Below are 17,134 nucleotides of genomic sequence, written 5' to 3' on the forward strand. Positions count from 1 at the left end.
TAACGGATCGCTAGATAACACTTGTTTTTACTTTATATTTGTATTGTATTTAATTGTTTAATCGCATTTAGCTAGTAAACTGAGTGTTTTAAGCAGGTTTCATAGTCTAGAATGTTCAAGAACCTTCCTACGTGATTTGTCGCGTCATTTGACGCGATCGCCCGTTTCGCGGGCAATCTTTTTTATTGTGTCGATTAAACAATTAAATACAATACAAATATAAAGTAAAAACAAGTGTTATCGCTATCTATCATAATACAGATAGCGATCTGCTATCTGTATTATGTTATTTCGTCGTTTGGAAACATGTTTTCTGCATCGCGTCGTCTGTTGCCGGGCAGGTTGTCAGGTTGTCAGGATGTAAACAAACGATGACGTAGGCCGGTACAATTTTCGCCCCCGGTACAATTTTAACGTGACAGCAGCCCTTTTGGTTGTTTATGAGAATGATTCTACGGCACTCCCATTGGGCTCTCCTCTGTCAGTCATTGTATTAAACCCGCCTCTACGGCACTCCCATTGGGCTCTCCTCTGTCAGTCATTGTATTAAAACCGCCTCTACGGCCTCCCATTGGGTGTTCCTCTGTACAGTCATCATATTAAACCCGCCTCTACGGCCTCCCATTGGGCACTCCTCTGTCAGTCATTGTATTAAACCCGCCCCCTATCTGAACAGAAGGGGGGCCTGACCAGATTGCCAGAGCAAATGAGGTCGCAGATTTTTCAGTTTCCCAGACTACAGAAGAGGGATTCCCTTTTGCATGTGAATATACAGAATAACAGCAGCCATTGACATCTTATCCCACGATGGAAAATATCTTCATTGGTAATGCACAGCTACCTGGTACGGTAGGCAAATCTTTACCTGGGATCATATTTATTTCCCATTATTGTGTGCATCACTCAGCATCTCCATAACATATTATTATCCTGATTTATTTGATGCAGGTACAACAATAAATGTTTATTAAAAAAGTTCCTCACCTCAAAATCTGCAATGTGTCTGATTGGTTCCATCTTGTGCCCCTTAAGGTGCATTCATGGTCTGCTAGGGGCAGCTCGCCAGTGATGACACTCACGCTTACGCGGGTTCCCGACAGCGACACCGTACACTGCGTTGGGAATCTAAAAGTTCTTCACAGCAGGTTTTTTTTATCAGATAAAAAAATGTCAAAACTAAACAGAACTTAGTAGGATCAGTTTCAAGTTTGAACGCCTTCATTTCCTTTTAGCATATCACCTACTATCCTTTTGCTTTTGATTAAGAGAAGCACGTTGAATTGTCACTGTATGGAATGGTACACATGCCCTTATCTAGAGCTGGCTTACCAGTAGACAACATTTTAAATGGAGCAAAGTTGATGCCAATAGACAGTTAACACGTCAATAGTAAAGTATTGGATATGATGGTTGATTATTTTCTATTGAGTTAAACGTTCATGTTCTGCCATGTTCATGCACGTCACTAGTAAATCATACGTCACCAACTGGGCAACTCTGTTATCAAAATCTGGCCCCAGTTGCCAAACGGATGTAGAATCAAGAGCGTCATGAGGTGTCGTTCACGAGAACTTTCCGACGTCGCGAAAATGTTTTCCCCATAATTTCCAGCGATTTGAACGCACCATTAGTCTATCATGTGTTAGAGCTCAACATGTGATCACCTGACTTCTAGATGGAAAGTGTATGCCTGAAACCACAGAAATTAAATATCTATCATTATTTAAGTCTTAATAAATGAACCATAACCAGAAAAATGACCGTAACCCTCGTTAGGGAATACAAAATATAAAAGAGACAGTGCTTTAAACAGACTAGGGCAAACAATATTCTTTATAAAATCCTTAAAATATACATCACTGTCAGTCAGTACCATACAACATTGCATGACGAACGAACAATGCAACATAGTAAGACCAAATTGCCTGAACGACAATATTATTTGGAATAGCAAGTGCTTAAAACTAAGAAAAACAAGCCTGCTGGGGCTCCAGAAAGAAAATGACAAAACAAACAAAAACATTTAATAGCTGAAAAAGGGGGATCAGAGAGGATACTCATAAATGTACCTAATCTCAAACAAATGCAGGGGAACACAAAAGCTGTTTTGTAAAGGGTATTTTGACAACAAAGGTAAAATATATACTGTATAGGTCTACTGAATATTTTAGAAAGTTGACATCACCGATCATCAACCCATTCAAAAGACATTTTAGCTCCATATTGCTAAGTGACATTAGCAGATTTCGTCTAATGTATATTAATTATGAATTGAAATGGCAAATGATGTTTTTGGTTTTGTAATTTATCAGCAAATTATATTTTTAGATAGACTTTACGGGGAGGAAGTAAAATAATACATTTAAAATTTAGAGTAACCTTCAGACAATTTTCAATGAAAGAAATAACATCTTTAATGTATTAATTAGGGTAAGGGTTAGCACTGACTAAAAGGCACTTATAAACTGGACACCAAACTAAATTCAACTTCATAAAAACGAATCCATAAAGAGTGGAACATGTTGTCAAACACCATCCAAATAAACAGAATGCAGAGCAAATATAAATGATGTGGTATTGACTGGTGTTCACTATGCTCTACGGGGTAGGTCAGACAGTGAGCACTATATAGCACAATGACATAAGCCTGAGGGCACACACTGCTATGTCTACAGAAAAAAAGATGCCCGGGATACAATTTTCTGAATGAATGTCATTTTAAAACGTATTCCTGGCACAACATGTGAAATAACTGGATCCAGTGCACCAATTGCAGGCTTCTTTTGCAAATGTTTTTCAATTAAATAATTTTTTGTGAACACCTGAGATTCTGTTAAATACCATTTGAGCTTAATTATAATGAACATGAAAGGTGCTTGCATTTAAGTTATACTTCAAGAAAAGTTTCGCTTCAAACATGTCAAAATAATAAAGTTTATATCGAGGGAAACTTAATATTGCCTACTATATTATTTGCACCACAACGCTCACTGGCTTGGCTGTGACAAGGCAGAGACTTGAGTTAATGCTATTCTATTATGAGCTAAATAGATAGTAAACTAAGATGTTCAGTAAAATTGCATGAAGAGAAACGTTTTTGATCTTGGGATGCACATGCAAATCCATGTGTAACAAAAGCCCTTTAAATACATATTCAGGCTTTAGATTGATGCGTGCTCCAGTCCCATCAGAACAGCCCGTCCCACACCCTTGGACTAGAATTGAGTTTAAATTGTTAAATAGCAGTATGGCAATAAATAATTTATGATAATTTTACAACATAAAAGACATAACTGGATCCCTGTGATTCCAAAAGTAAAAAATATTTACATGTTGACATATTGAATACTTACACATACAACAAGCTACATTGCATTCATTTCAGGATGAGTATGAGTTTCATATTTCATTCACCATTTTACATGACCAAATAAAAAATAAAAAACTGGAAATGTTAGCTTTTGCTTAAAGCGGACTTAGGCAAGGAAAAAATAAAACGAGATATTTCATTCATCCATTCCTAGTCCTCGGAAGTCCCCGGAATTTTTAGAGGAGCTCTCCGTGGGGTTCTTTAAAGGTTCTTCCAAGTGGTTAGTATTCCTTTTAACAGCTGTTATTGTACTGTATACGGATACCTCTCCATATCGTTGTTTGGTAAAACATGAACGCATTAACATTGCCAAAATAAACAGTGCCAGTTGAGTACAACTCCTCCATTCTCATCCACCTAAAACAGGAAAGAGCTTTACAAATATTTATTATCTTAAGTCCTCAAGTACTTTTTTCCTTTCAAAGTCTTTAACCTCACCACATTCTTGTAAGTTTATGCAGTGACCAGAACCCATCCGGGGTCCTCTCTAAATGCTCCATCAGTGGGGTTTAGCCACTATCAGGCCAAGTAGATGTAACAGTTTCATTGTGCGTAGAGGTTTCTGACGTTTGGCCATGATGTGGTGTAACACGCAGCTAGAACAGCTTTACCGATGAGCTTTACAGATGTTAAAGCCTGTGAATCATTGCATATAAATGCATAAGACGCCACCAACCTAATGCATGAATAGCTTCCACATGGACGCAGAATGTAGAGACGTGAATTAAACAGGTAAAATTAAATTACATTCAACCCATTTTATCATTCCATAACTGTGTTTTCAAACCGTTTGAACTTCAGTCTTAACTTCAATATCCTCACTGTACAAAATAAGCCTGCCAAAACTCCATGAGCCAAACATTGACCTAAAGAGCAGTTTGTAAAAACATGACAAATCCTTACTATGCAAAAACTAGAATAGGAGCCCTGTCTTCTTTCGGCCCAAAGAACAGCACCAGCCAACCCTCCACCTCTCTGTCGTCAGCCCCCAGCCCAACCCCCTTCACCACCATGTGATCTTGAACTCATAGATGGGCCTCTTGCAGTAGTAATGATTGATCAGATGCTTGTCACACACGCCTATGCACTGCTGCTCCGCGCTGATGCCCAGTTCAGCCAGGTCTCCCACAATGCAGTGCAGGAGGTCGTACACATCCGCCACCGCCTCCCAGGGTCCGAAGGACACGTCCACGTCGCAGTGGTGCTCAAAGAGCTTGGCCTCGCTCTCCGTGCGCTCGAAGCGCAGCGAGTTGAAGAGCGGCCTCTCGTACGGCGTGATGGGCATCTCCTCCTTGTACACGCAGATCTTGAGCTTTGCGAAGCGCGCCTTCCTCTGCATGGCGCGCAGCTTAGCGATCTCCACGATGCTCTTCAGGTTGTCTGCCGGGCACAGGGACCACATCCTTCAGTATTCCTGATTACAATCCTAAAGGTTTTCTCTATCCGGGCGCTCCTTGTTTTGTTATGAACTGAATCTCCCCCCCCCCCAGCACTGATTGGTCCTAACATTTATTGATCTTTTTAGGAGGGGCTTACAATGGCCTCAAAGCCAGCCTGAAGCAATGTTTGAAACCTTACAGATACTTTTGCCAAGGACGCTGAAGATATTTTGTTAGCCAAGTATCCATTTCACCAGCACATAACATTTTGCGGAAGGGATATATTGAAATGATTAATTCTGCATGTTATTTGGTGTAAACATGAATGTGAAATGGTTGGTGTGAATACGTACAGTTTACTACCAAACATGGGCTTGAGTTTCACTTTTGATCTTTGTCCTTCATTGTGAAGATTTACAGAAAAGTATTCACATTTCTTTTGATGAAAGGTGGTATTCAGATTAAACAAGGTTTTTATTACAGTTGCAATTTCTTCCAGTCACGTGTTCTTCATAACCAATATTAGAACAACAAAAAAGATCCCCCCTTTTATTATTGTATTATCCAAGTACCCCCTGCTATAATAATAATTCATTATATTTATATAGCGCTTTTCAATGACCCAAAGACGCTTTACAGTGAAGGGGGGACCTAACTCACCACCACCAGTGTGTAGCACCCACTTGGGTGATGCACGGCAGCCAATCTGCGGCAGAACGCTCACCACACACCAGCTTGAGGTGGAGAGTGAGGGAATTAATGAGTCAGCCAATTGTACAGGAGGATTATTAGGGGGGCCAGATTGAATGAGCCTGGTTGGGCCAGGAAACCGGGGAAACCCATACTCTTTGCGATAAGTGTCCTGGGATCTTTTATGACTACATTGAGTCAGGACCTCGTTTTACGTCTCCTCCGAAGGACAGCACTTTCCACAGCACAGTGTCCCCGTCACTGCACTGGGGCATCGGGATTGATATGGGGAGGGGCCAGAGGGAAGAGTACCACCTATTGGCCACCACCCGACACCACTTACAGCACCTGGTATTCCCAGGCGGTCTCCCATCCAAGTACTAACCAGGCCCGACCCTGCTTAGCTTCCTAGATCAGACGAGATCGGGCGTGTTCAGGGTGGTTTGCCCGTTATGGCCGCTATCCTTCAAAGTCCCCTTAGCGGTCCCACCCCCCGTTTGAGAAACACTTGTCTTCTCACTGGACTAGGCTGGTCAAGTTTGTGTAAACTTATCAGCCATTCACTCGCTTACAGATCCCGGCCTCCAACAAAATGATTGGTCTAAACAAATATGAAGGAAAAAGTTCAAAATGCAGTGTTCCCCCAGAGTTGAGCTATCAGGCTCTAGATGAAACAACTAAAGTCTTGGTTTGTGAGATCTATAATACACCTTTCTCCTTGGTAAGTGTGGTCACCTTTGTAGTAGGGCAGCAGATCAAGAAAGGATTGACGCACTTTCTCTCCGGTCAAGGGCTGGATGTCCTCCAGGTTGTCCAGCAGGGGCCCGAGGGCATAGTACTGCGCCTCCCGATACACCGCCCGCACACGGTCCCGGTGGGGCAACTCGCCCTCCCGCAGGAAGTTCAGGATGTCCCTGGACATGGGGAACAGGAAGTCATCAACCAAAGGCAACCCCACCACCATGTGGATCTCCACCAACATGCTGCATGGAGCAACAGGAGCAGGACCTGCAACTGATCAGTGCACCAATCAGCAGGAGCCATTCTAAAGGGGTAGGAAGGAACCACCGGGGATGGCACCGAGGTCTACTCTTAGTGTTTGGTCACAAGTTGTTCTCACAGTCCTTTTTGAATGATTCTTTGTAAGAAGTGTGGCAGACCGCAGGGAGGAGTGAGGAGAGTGGTATGTCTGGCAACCTTCTGGCTCCACCCCCAAGCCTTACATGGACTTCCTCATCCTTAACGAGGCAGGCTTGAAGGCCATTAAGCTAGAGTGCTTGCTGCTAAAGAGGGGCGCAGGCTACCACAAGCCGGAGTTAGGGCTAGGGCTAGCAAGCGGGAAGGGTCTGTGTGATCGCCTGGAAGCTCGGAACAGCTAAGAGAGTGAGAGACCTGGACACGGACTACGGACTTCGGATTAACCCTTTCTCCTGGTGACACCGATTTACCCTGTAAATAAACCATCCCTTGGAACGGCTCTCTGTGTGTTGAGTCGTTATATCTATTTAACTTGGTGGCGTGGAAAAAAGACCACACCCACTGGCCCGCTACAGAAGCTACATCATGACTTTTAAAATAAACAATATAGCACAGATATACATCAATAGATAGGTAGTTACTGTAGATAGATAGATAGATAGATAGATAGATAGATAGATAGATAGATAGATAGATAGATAGATAGATAGATAGATAGATAGATAGATAGATAGATAGATAGTTACTGTAGGTAGACAGACAGACAGACAGACAGACAGACAGACAGACAGACAGACAGACAGACAGACAGACACACAGACACACAGACAGACAGACAGACAGCTATACACAGCCCAGCAGTGCTCACCCAAAGTAGGCCCCGTCTCGGTCGATGAAGAACCGTCCCTCTGCGTCACGGGGGATGTAATGACGTCCGCTGAACATGGCGGCCAGCATGGTGTCCTCGTAGCGCCTCAGAGTCGACAGACGGGTGGTGAAGTACGTCCCCCCCACGTTGAGAGGGATGACCTCGGGAAACTGAAGAGAATTAGAAGAATGTGTGAGTGTCAGAGTGTTGCACAGAAGCAGGTTTTGTTTATAACACATATTGGGGTGCAGGAGTAAAAAGGATATACAATGAATAAATATAGGTCCGCTATTCATTACTGAATCATAACAGTATGTCAAACCAACACCTTGCTTTATCCAGATACCAGCCAGCCACAATAACAATTTACAAATGTTAAGAGGAAAGTAAGTGGAAGAAATGTGTTAATTTATCAGAATAAACTTGACACCTGCAACTCTTATTTAAAATGGTTTAGTCGGCCTGACAGTGATCAGACGTGACGCACAGAAGGGATTCCCCCGATTAAGGGAGCCATTCCCAGCTAGGACTTGAGAGGAAAGCCAAAGCCATGTGATGTCACTCACAGCCTATTAACACCTCGCCAAACCCTCCTATGACCTGAAAGACCCAGAGCAGCATTACCACCCACTGGAGAGGACGCCTACTAGGCTGGTTGGGGATAGCCCTGACAGGCCTCTGAGGGAGTCACCTGGGGTTTAAATGATGACACTTTAAGTGTCTGTTGACGCACAATGACATCATAATTTAGGTTATCTTTCTCTATATACACTATATCATCCATACACCCATGACTCCTGGTATGTGTGCCACTACCCAGGGATCTACCCTACCTCCTGCGGCGAGTTTAAGGTTGAGCGTTGCAGCACCTTGCCCAGGATACGGTTTGGGGTGGACGGCTTCCTAAAGTCATCCTGCGCACTGTCCGAACTCGACATGGCATCGCCCGGGTTCTCAGTGTCCCCAGAGAACACGACCATCACTCTGGGCAGAGGCAGAGCCCGTCGCTCCCGGACGAACCTCCTCACCCGGGAGGCTGAGGGCAGCGAGCTGGAGATGGAGAACGAGGGACCCTGGCGCTCACTGGGAGGCGGTTCTTCTGATCCATTCGGCTGCATGCAAGCACCGGTCGGCCAGAGGCCACCGGCCAGAGGCAAGGGGAAGTTCAGTCTCTGGAAATAATAATGCACACAAGTGACACACAAGTGATACAACAACCTTCAACGCAGGCGGGGTGGGACCTGTCAGCACACAGCGGAGGTACTGGTTCCATGGCTTTGGTTCTACAACCCGCACTGTGACACGTCCGGATTATTCGATTTGTTGTGTAATATTATATTGAGGCTACGCACTAAACAGATGCACAAAAGATAAGCGAAAGATAAACGAAAACGTCATCCACTGCCAGTTGTGTTTACCCTGCTGTAGCTTATATACAGACAGCTGGAGCCTGCGCAGTAGGCCATGGGCTGCGTTCGAGTACCCTCGTAATGTAGACTGGTTAGCCCCGCCCATTCTGCCGGCGATTTGAGCTCGCCCTACAGAAGTGTCTGGAGCATGGTTGGACCTATTAAAGAGGTCTGGAGAAGAGCAATACATTTCTTTCTGCTTCCTATACGTTTTTGAGGGAGCCATTCACCAAGCTAGCTTTTCCCCCTGGCGCGCTATTGGCTGGTTTAACACAAAGACGACAGGGAAGGGACGGCAAGCAGCCAATTGCGTACAGAGTCATTTGAACTAGGCCCATTGAATACGCCTCTTGTGCTGAAGAAAATGACAGCAGCTTCCCCAGACCAACGTGCAATCTACGATGGAGCTTGTTAGCTATGGTTTATATGAAGTCATTCATATACACTTATTATAAAAAAAACAATCAATAAAATAAATATGGCCTACATTTAATAAATGGCCTGATAAAAACATAATTAATAAAAAGAAGTATTCATGTATTATGCGTAGGACATATATATATACACTTGCGTAGGACATATATATATACAATATATATATATATATATATATATATATATATGTGTGTGTGTTAGTAAAATATGTGCAATATGCATAATATAAAATGGCATACTGTATTCAATATAGATATATGGCTTTAATGTACCCACAATAATCCATAATAAATTTTGGTTTATCAAAAATCACAAACTTAAATCTCTTGAAATATTCAAGTATTCAGATATCTGCATCATCAATTTGTGCTGAGGTGAATATGATCTGTTTGGTTTAATTATCGTTGAGAAGTCTATATAACTTGTTATTTGGTCTATTTCATATACGTTTTGATAACTCTTCAGACTGCAGCCCTACTTGTTGGTCATGTACTGAAACTCCCTCGCTGTTGGGCTGATTGGTCCCATCTTTTTATATTTTGGTACATGCTTTCAAAAGCTCGAGGCCAAAATGATGTGCAGAGAGCAAGAGAATCTGAACTGGCGGGATCAGGTGGGTCTTAAACTTTTAAACAGCAGGGCCACTGGTTCGATTTGATGAGGATGCAGGCAAACACTGAGAGCTCCTTGCTGATAGCCTGCTTCAGACTGTACCAGAGGGCGGCCCACATCATGAGATCAATGGGAACCGCAGGAATTTCAAATGCGTAGACTTTCTGTCTCAACAAACAGTGCATACTGCAGCTTAAAGGGTCTCAATAGTATTGATGTTGTAGATTAAGATGAGTAGTTTGTCGATGTAGTTTAACAAATCAGCGACCCAAAGTGATAAAAAAGGGAAGAGGTCAGATTGCAATAGTGTAAACAGTTATGTGATGATAATAAGTTGGTCCACATTGTAAACGGTTGTGATGTTTATATGGAAGTATGTATTACATTATTATTTTGTATTTACCATTAGGACCACTTTCACTATTCCCTCTACAACTGTGACTTTCAGTCTTTTATACGAGATGTCAACCAGGCATGTGTGTGGAAAAAAAGACAACGCACACTATTTGTGTTTATATAAAAGATATTTACTTCAATAATCACACCTAGTGTGCTAGTGAATAATAACAATAGTAATAACAATAACACATAGTGAATTTCATACAGTGATATTGCTTTTCAAATATTGTATAGGAGCTGTCATACAGTGCTGGGAAAAAAAGTGTTAACGTGACAAAAAAAGGACCAGAGTATCAATACATTGTAGAAAGAGACATTTGGAAAAGTTACATAACCATTAAAAGTGATAGGACTATCGGTTACATTTGCTTCAGTTAATGACAACAGATTGGGGTCTAGCCATCTCTGAATATAAAAAATAGACCAGCTAGTAACATCTTTGAACATCACTCAGAGACAGAGAAAGAGCGAGAGAGAGTTTGGCAGTCTGTCCCCCAATACAATGGTTTATGCCCACCTGAGCTTTAAAAGACGAACATGAGACCAGCTGAGACTGAGTGAGTTGAGCCAGTCTGTTGAGAAAATAAAAATAAATAACAGAACAAAAGATAATAAAGTCCTTAAAAATGCAAGGGAACAGGACAAGGAAAGACACACAGATAATGCCAAAACAAATGCCTCAAACCTAATCTTTCTTAAATAAGTGTGTGAAAGGGTGATTTAATCCTCTGATATTAGTAATGGTTTGCATTAGATAAGACACTTTTTGGTTGAAGCAGGCTTTCATTTGTAACGCGTTAGTCAGAAACATAAGGACACGTAATCAGAAAGAATCAGGAAACAATATGGATGAGAAAATGATGATAAACTGATGACTATACAATTATGGTTTTCCAAAATAGTGGCAAAGGCCCAAGATTAGGAGACCATCAATAAAGTTGCTAATCAATAGAGAATGGAACATAATGCTAACATCTTACAATATATTTGGTACAAAACGTTTAGCCAGCTAATTTATAAAATAAGAATGAGAATCAACATTAGGTCAAACCAAAAGTAGTCAAAGATTTCCGTTAAAATACCTAAATTGTATCTGGTAACAGACTTTGGAAAATAACCATCATTAAAAGTGATGAATGAGTTCAGACATTAGCAATCATGAGGTTGGAATCGGCTTGGACGGCACACAGATGTGACTGACTATCCGTTATGAATTAATCGTTGATAGATGCCTGAGAACAAAAATAACTAATAAAATACAACCCTATACAATACAAAATAGTCCAATATTAGAATCCCGTGGCACTTTCCACTGTGCTCAAAAAATAAGAAAGAAATATATAGAATCTTTGTTATCAGTTGAAATATACACCTTAAAGGATGCTTATAATCCTGGTTAAGTAGTAGTAGTATTGGTGAGGTGCAGGTGTAGCTAGCTTCTCCATACAATTTCTGTTATTTTCAAAATAAAATAAAACACAAAACACAAACATTGACCTGGTTCCACAGAGAAGGGTTTAAAACGATTTTGAAACTAGAATTCTAAGAATAAATTCGGAAATCTAAAATTAACGTCAGCATCGAAACATTCCGTTGAAATTAAATCAATAATCAGGGAATCTAAATGTTGAATGTCTTCAGAATGCTGAGGATGGTTGAGCTGTTTGAACCAATCAACACCAGCCCAGTCACTGCAGCCTGTACTTTATAATGTTATGAAATAAATAGAAGAATATTACTATAAACCCAAAGCGCATTCATGACATGGATTGGTTCTGCCTCAATCTGTTTTGTCTCTGGAGAAAAAAAGTTTAGATAATAATAATTTGGTGAAAAAGGTCAAACAAAATCGTACTGTGCAGGTGTAGTTTTTTATGTGGTAATATTATTGTGTCCTTTAAAATTAATTAAAGATGGAAGTGAAATTGATGAGTGGAGTAAATACAGACACATCTATTATTAACCTATACGTTACGAATACCATCCTGAAAGCCATCTTGCCAACTGTGACTGATGATAATATTCGACAACTGTATTACAAGGTAAAATATTAAAAGGCAAATGAGGTTTGGGGAATTTATCATTTTTAGCTAAGTATGTTTGGACACGTGGAATAATAAAACAGTACAATATTTGAATATAATTATCATAAAACAATCTAATGTTTAAGTACTTCCATGAGGATATTTCACCTGCACACTTTTATGACAGTGTATAATCACAATAGCAATCTGATTTAGCTCTATAGAAAAATATTTGCAAAAGGCAAATTCCTGAAATGTGTCTAGAGAATCGCAGATTCTGCAATGACACTTTGACATGTTTTTCTTTAACAACACCATTGCAAATAAAGGAAACAAACTGGTCCAGACCATGCTATCAGTGTTGTTTTGCCACAAAAACTCTCTGCAATGCAGGAATTCTTCTGAATCAAACTCTCAAAATGTTCTGCTTTGCCAACAATTTTTTGAATAAAACCTCCCCCCCTTTATTTCTAAACCTTTCTTTATCTTAACGTGAGTTCCTTTGTCAAGGTTTGTTAGGCTGACAACATACAGCCCTCGCAACTAAGATATTAAACCATGTGAGTATAATGAAAACATACAACACTAGAATTCAACCTGTTTTTGGTCCTCTCTGACTTCTTGGATGTCACTCAGATCAGGTCCCCTACTGCTCGTAACCCCACCACGAGGTGCCACTCTGTAGAGGACTTTCCAATAAGCTACTTTGGTATCTATGAGTGGGAGCTTCTTTCAGCTTTGGAGTGTGCTGCTCTTAACAAAAAATGACAGCTGCCAAAAACTTGATAATGGCAACCAAACGCAGGTGCTCAGAATGGTGTTCAACACGTGTATATCCTTGTACTTAAAGACATGCGGTACAAGTAAAGGGAGAATGACTCGGATACGATGCAACAAGATGCATTGGCATCGCTGCCAGGATGAACATGGAAATGCTACATTTTATGTTTGTATGCTTTGCATGAATGTTTGTCATGTATTCATAGCCTTATAGAATATTCACCAAAATGTAAGAACTGGTGACTTCAAATGAACTGAACTTTATGAGTATTCATTATTAATCAAGTCAAAACTCAAGCCGGGCTCACAAAGGCACTATTTGTCAATTTTCCCACTAAGTTGTGTGCTATGCGTCATTTTAGAGTGTTAAATCAACGAGTGAGACCGAGTGTGTGTGACCTTGTGCTTCCATCAATTCATTAGAGTCCAATCATTGAGCTGAACAGGGCTGCTTTAAGCGGGCCCTGTGTGCAGCGTGGCACTTGAGGAGGCCCGGTTCTCAACCGGGACATAAGAGTAACGTTTAGGGGGCGTTGGGGCGATGCTTTAGCGGGATTCAGGGTCACCAGGAGAGCTGTACGGAGGCCAATGCAATGCTGAAGCAAAGTAAGCTGATGTTTTGCAATAAGCCCTGTTGGTTTGGAGGTATGTGTCCTGATTGAGGTGAACTTTGGGGAGGGGGAGACTTCATCTTGATAAACCTTCAACAGAATCCGTGTTACAGCCCTTCTGCGGAGTAAAAGATGGAACACGGTGACATCAGTCGTGAGGGGTGTAAGGTAAGGTGATCCAACGGAGCGAGATGAGGTGAAATGATGGGTTACCCCTTACTGACCTGGACCCTTCTTAAAGAGAGGGCCCGACATGTGGGGTCAATGCGTTGAGTCTGGGGTGGAGAAACACTGCGTCACACAAGAAATAATAAGAATAGCATGCAGAGACCAGGAACTAAACTCACACTATGCAGAGTTGTAAACACTACTCTAAATTACACTTTAAAACCAACATGAAAAACGTATACATATATATACCTCTATATATATATATATACATATATATATATATATATATATATATATATATATATATATATTTATACTGTATATTTAGGATTTAACGACATCTACATCTTGTGTGTATGTAAGTATGACCCAATACTGCCGGCAGTCTGTTAGTAAAACAACAATTATGTAACAAACGATGTAACAACACCTCTACTGTCCCTTCATACGTGAGAATAACAATAACAACATAATGAAAATAGGAATAATGAAAATAATGAGAAAACACAAAAAATATATACTTGATATTAGAATGTAAAAAAAAAAGCACCTATAAATAATTTGAATGGACAAAGGATAAGAAAAAACATACAATTCTTTTAAATAAATGGTTTAAGGACCTAATGAGCGGTGAATCTGTTATACCAGTAGAACGAACAACTCCTTGGTACAAGTCTGTTTCTGAGCCATACGCGTGTGTGTCTGGTGTGTATGTGTATGTGTGTGTTTGTGTGTGTGTGTGTGTGTGTGTGTGTGTGTGTGTGAGTGTCTGTGTCTGTGTGTGTGCGTGGGCAGTAACCGGTTCAAGTGAGGATACCCCAGTCTAGTCGAGTTATTAGGAAAAGACTGCTTGGTCACAGGATGCATATTAATAAGTCTCACTCACCCACTAACACAAACACACATACACAAGCACAGGAAAAAGTGCATGTAAGAACTGTCCAACACAGACATTCCCATAACATCAAAAGGGGAAAGAGAGGTGAAGGGAAGGCAGTGGACAGGCACTCTGAACCAGGTATGACATACAAATAGTGACTTGCATCAGTACGGGGCAGCTGTGTATGTGTATATGTGTATGTGTGTGTGTGTGTGTGTGTGTGTGTGTGTGTGTGTGTGTGTGTGTGTGTGTGTGTGTGTGTGTGTGTGTGTGTGTGTGTGTGTGTGTGCTATTGGCGCTCTTTGTGCAGGTGTGTGAGATACTAGGTCTCACAGACACACAGCCAAGTAACAGCTGAAGTTGAGAAACGGAAAACAAAACAGGAAGTGTTTGATGAAGAAGGCCATGCATCTCTGGGTCTCTCATCCAATGAAATGCCCTCTTGCCTTTGGGGTCAACCAATGAGCTGCATGTGGCTATTGGACCCACGGCCCGCCAAGATTACGAGGTCTTGAAAGTGTGTTTGTGTGTGTGTGTGCGCACGTGTGTTTGTGTCCTTTTTGTTTTAGTTAAATATGTTAAAAGTTCTTAATTGACAAACAATCAAAACATATAGAAAGGGTATTGGCTTTCTTGTCTCAATTCTCTTTTCCTTTTTCCTCTGGTTTTCCTACTCCAACCTGATTTTGGCCTTAAAACAAAGCGTATTAAATAAACTGCCGTCCTCCAATAGTCCTGCCCCTGGCAGCGTTGTTAAAGCTAGCAACAAGCTGTGCGTTACATAACAAAACAATCTATGTTGGGAACAAAGGAAACCTAAACGTATGTTATTACAAGATCGTAGCCTAATTCCTGACTTAACTATTGCATTTCATGTTTAGCTTGAAACAAAGTGTGATTCTCATGTATATATAGCAATTTCTTTAAAACAAATGATTAGTATTTTCACTTTTTCATTTTTATCAAAAATGTATGAGTCAAAAACTAATATTGTTTAGAGTCAACTGACTGTGCAATCTCTTCGTGGCAACCAAATGGCTGTTGAGAGTCATGATTGGGGGGGGGAGTCGGTACATGGGTTACTATAAATACAGCTTGTATGGAGTCCACAGCTTCAAGAGTGGTCCCAGGCCATTAGATGGCTGTGACGGGCCCAGAGAGGTGAGTTACTTGGAGACGTCCCAGACACCGTGCACTGGGAGAGAACGGGTGTACCTCGGTCCTCTTGGGTTATCTGATCTATTGTTCCCTTTGAGGTGGATCTGCTGTGGAGTGAAACAGTCTTGATGAGGCGACACCGGGGCTTGTCTCTAACTCAAACCTCTCGCCGGCGTTTAAGGGCCGCTTTTGCTGGAAGTGCTTTTTTTTTCAAATTCTTTTTTTTGTGTGTGTGTGTGTGTGTGTGTGTGTGTGGGGGGGGGGGGGAAACCAGTCCATTTAAGAGATGCTGTGATGCAACATCCCCACCCCCCAACAACCACCACCTACACCGCCAAGCAACGTAACCACATCTTCAACGATACAAAAGAAGTACCAACAAAGAAGAAACTGGCCGCCAGTGTGCCAGGGTCCAACGTCGTGTGTCAGGGCACTATAAAAAATATCATCTCCTGTGTTGCGCCGTGGCCTTATTGCTAAAAGAGGTTCCTGAGTGCTTCAGAACTCCCAGTCGTGCAGGTCGTCCTTGCCGGCCGCCTTCTCCAGCCGGTGGATGATGCTGTTCAGGTTGGCCGCCTTCCTCTTGCGCAGGGAGCTATCTCTGGGGTTCCCGCCGCGCGGGGCCGGGACGCGCGGCGGGGCCTGGCTCCTGTCCAGAGCCCCGCATCCCGTCTCCATGCTGAGGTCCAGGCCCCCCTCCTGGCTGAGGTCCAGGCCCCCCTCCTGGCTGAGGTCCAGGCCCCCCTCCTGGGCGGGGTCCAGGCCCCCCTCCTGGGCGGGGTCCAGGCGGCTGCTGTCCGCCGTGCCCTCTGACTCGGTGCCGTCGCAGTAGTCGCTCTCCCCCCCGGCGGCCCTGCGGCTCTCGCCGGCCGCCGCCGCCTGGATCTCCTCGATGAACAGCTCCCGGCGGATCCGAGACCTGGGGTTCGCCAGGGGGGGCGAGGGAGCGGGAGAGAGTCATGTTAAGGACACCAGAATGGTCTGGCTAATAAAGATGGTGTGGACATGTACCTCTGATAGAAACGCAAGAATATTAAACACATTTGTCTGAATTGTTAACCAAAAGGTTGTGTTCACAGTTCACACATTGGTTGTGAATTGCAATAGGTGTTTCTCACTCCTCTTTAAGATCTATCTCCTATGATTCTTTATGATTATGATTCTGCATAATATATATAATTTTAATATAAAAATTTCTTTAACAATAAAATAAATAAAAAATGATTGTCTTTTTTTGATCACGAGGAAACCTTTCCACATCTACGCGGAACATTTTGTCTAAAAATGCAGGAAATATTTATGCCATCCATTAGACATAGCACAGCCCTTAACCCCTGTGAGTCTCCACGGGGGTTACAGGCCACAGTGAG

At 42.1% G+C, this 17,134-nt stretch overlaps 2 protein-coding genes and 1 pseudogene across 2 annotated transcripts in view; all 3 read right to left on the reverse strand.

Moving 5' to 3' along the window:
* Positions 1 to 809: 809 nt before the first annotated feature.
* On the reverse strand, positions 810 to 8,735 carry kctd7 (potassium channel tetramerization domain containing 7). Its single transcript, XM_056595327.1, has 4 exons — positions 8,119 to 8,735; positions 7,286 to 7,455; positions 6,175 to 6,353; positions 810 to 4,750 (listed from the first exon to the last, which is right to left on the reverse strand). The coding sequence occupies exons 1-4, from the start codon at positions 8,401 to 8,403 to the stop codon at positions 4,374 to 4,376; spliced, it is 1,011 nt and encodes a 336-aa protein (XP_056451302.1). The 5' UTR covers positions 8,404 to 8,735; the 3' UTR covers positions 810 to 4,373.
* On the reverse strand, positions 5,776 to 5,894 carry LOC130386777 (5S ribosomal RNA; annotated as a pseudogene).
* A 1,520-nt stretch (positions 8,736 to 10,255) lies between the features above and the next one.
* Positions 10,256 to 17,134, reverse strand: part of cux1a (cut-like homeobox 1a) — a 103,082-nt gene continuing 96,203 nt past the window's right edge. The window contains exon 24 of the mRNA XM_056594751.1: positions 10,256 to 16,683. Within this exon, the coding sequence (XP_056450726.1) occupies positions 16,263 to 16,683 (421 nt within the window). The 3' untranslated portion in view covers positions 10,256 to 16,262. The remainder of the gene's footprint in view (positions 16,684 to 17,134) is intronic.

Source organism: Gadus chalcogrammus, chromosome 7 (assembly GCF_026213295.1).
Source record: "Gadus chalcogrammus isolate NIFS_2021 chromosome 7, NIFS_Gcha_1.0, whole genome shotgun sequence".
Lineage (NCBI taxonomy): Eukaryota > Metazoa > Chordata > Actinopteri > Gadiformes > Gadidae > Gadus > Gadus chalcogrammus.

Bases quoted from the DNA above. Each gene is read 5' to 3' on its own strand.
- kctd7 (XM_056595327.1), bottom strand. From the start codon at position 8,403: ATGCAGCCGAATGGATCAGAAGAACCGCCTCCCAGTGAGCGCCAGGGT. The intron at 7,456-8,118 runs GTAGGGTAGATC...AATTCTCTTCAG, and splicing joins CCTTAAACTCGCCGCAGGAG to TTTCCCGAGGTCATCCCTCT. The intron at 6,354-7,285 runs GTGAGCACTGCT...CCCCATGTCCAG, and splicing joins CGAGACGGGGCCTACTTTGG to GGACATCCTGAACTTCCTGC.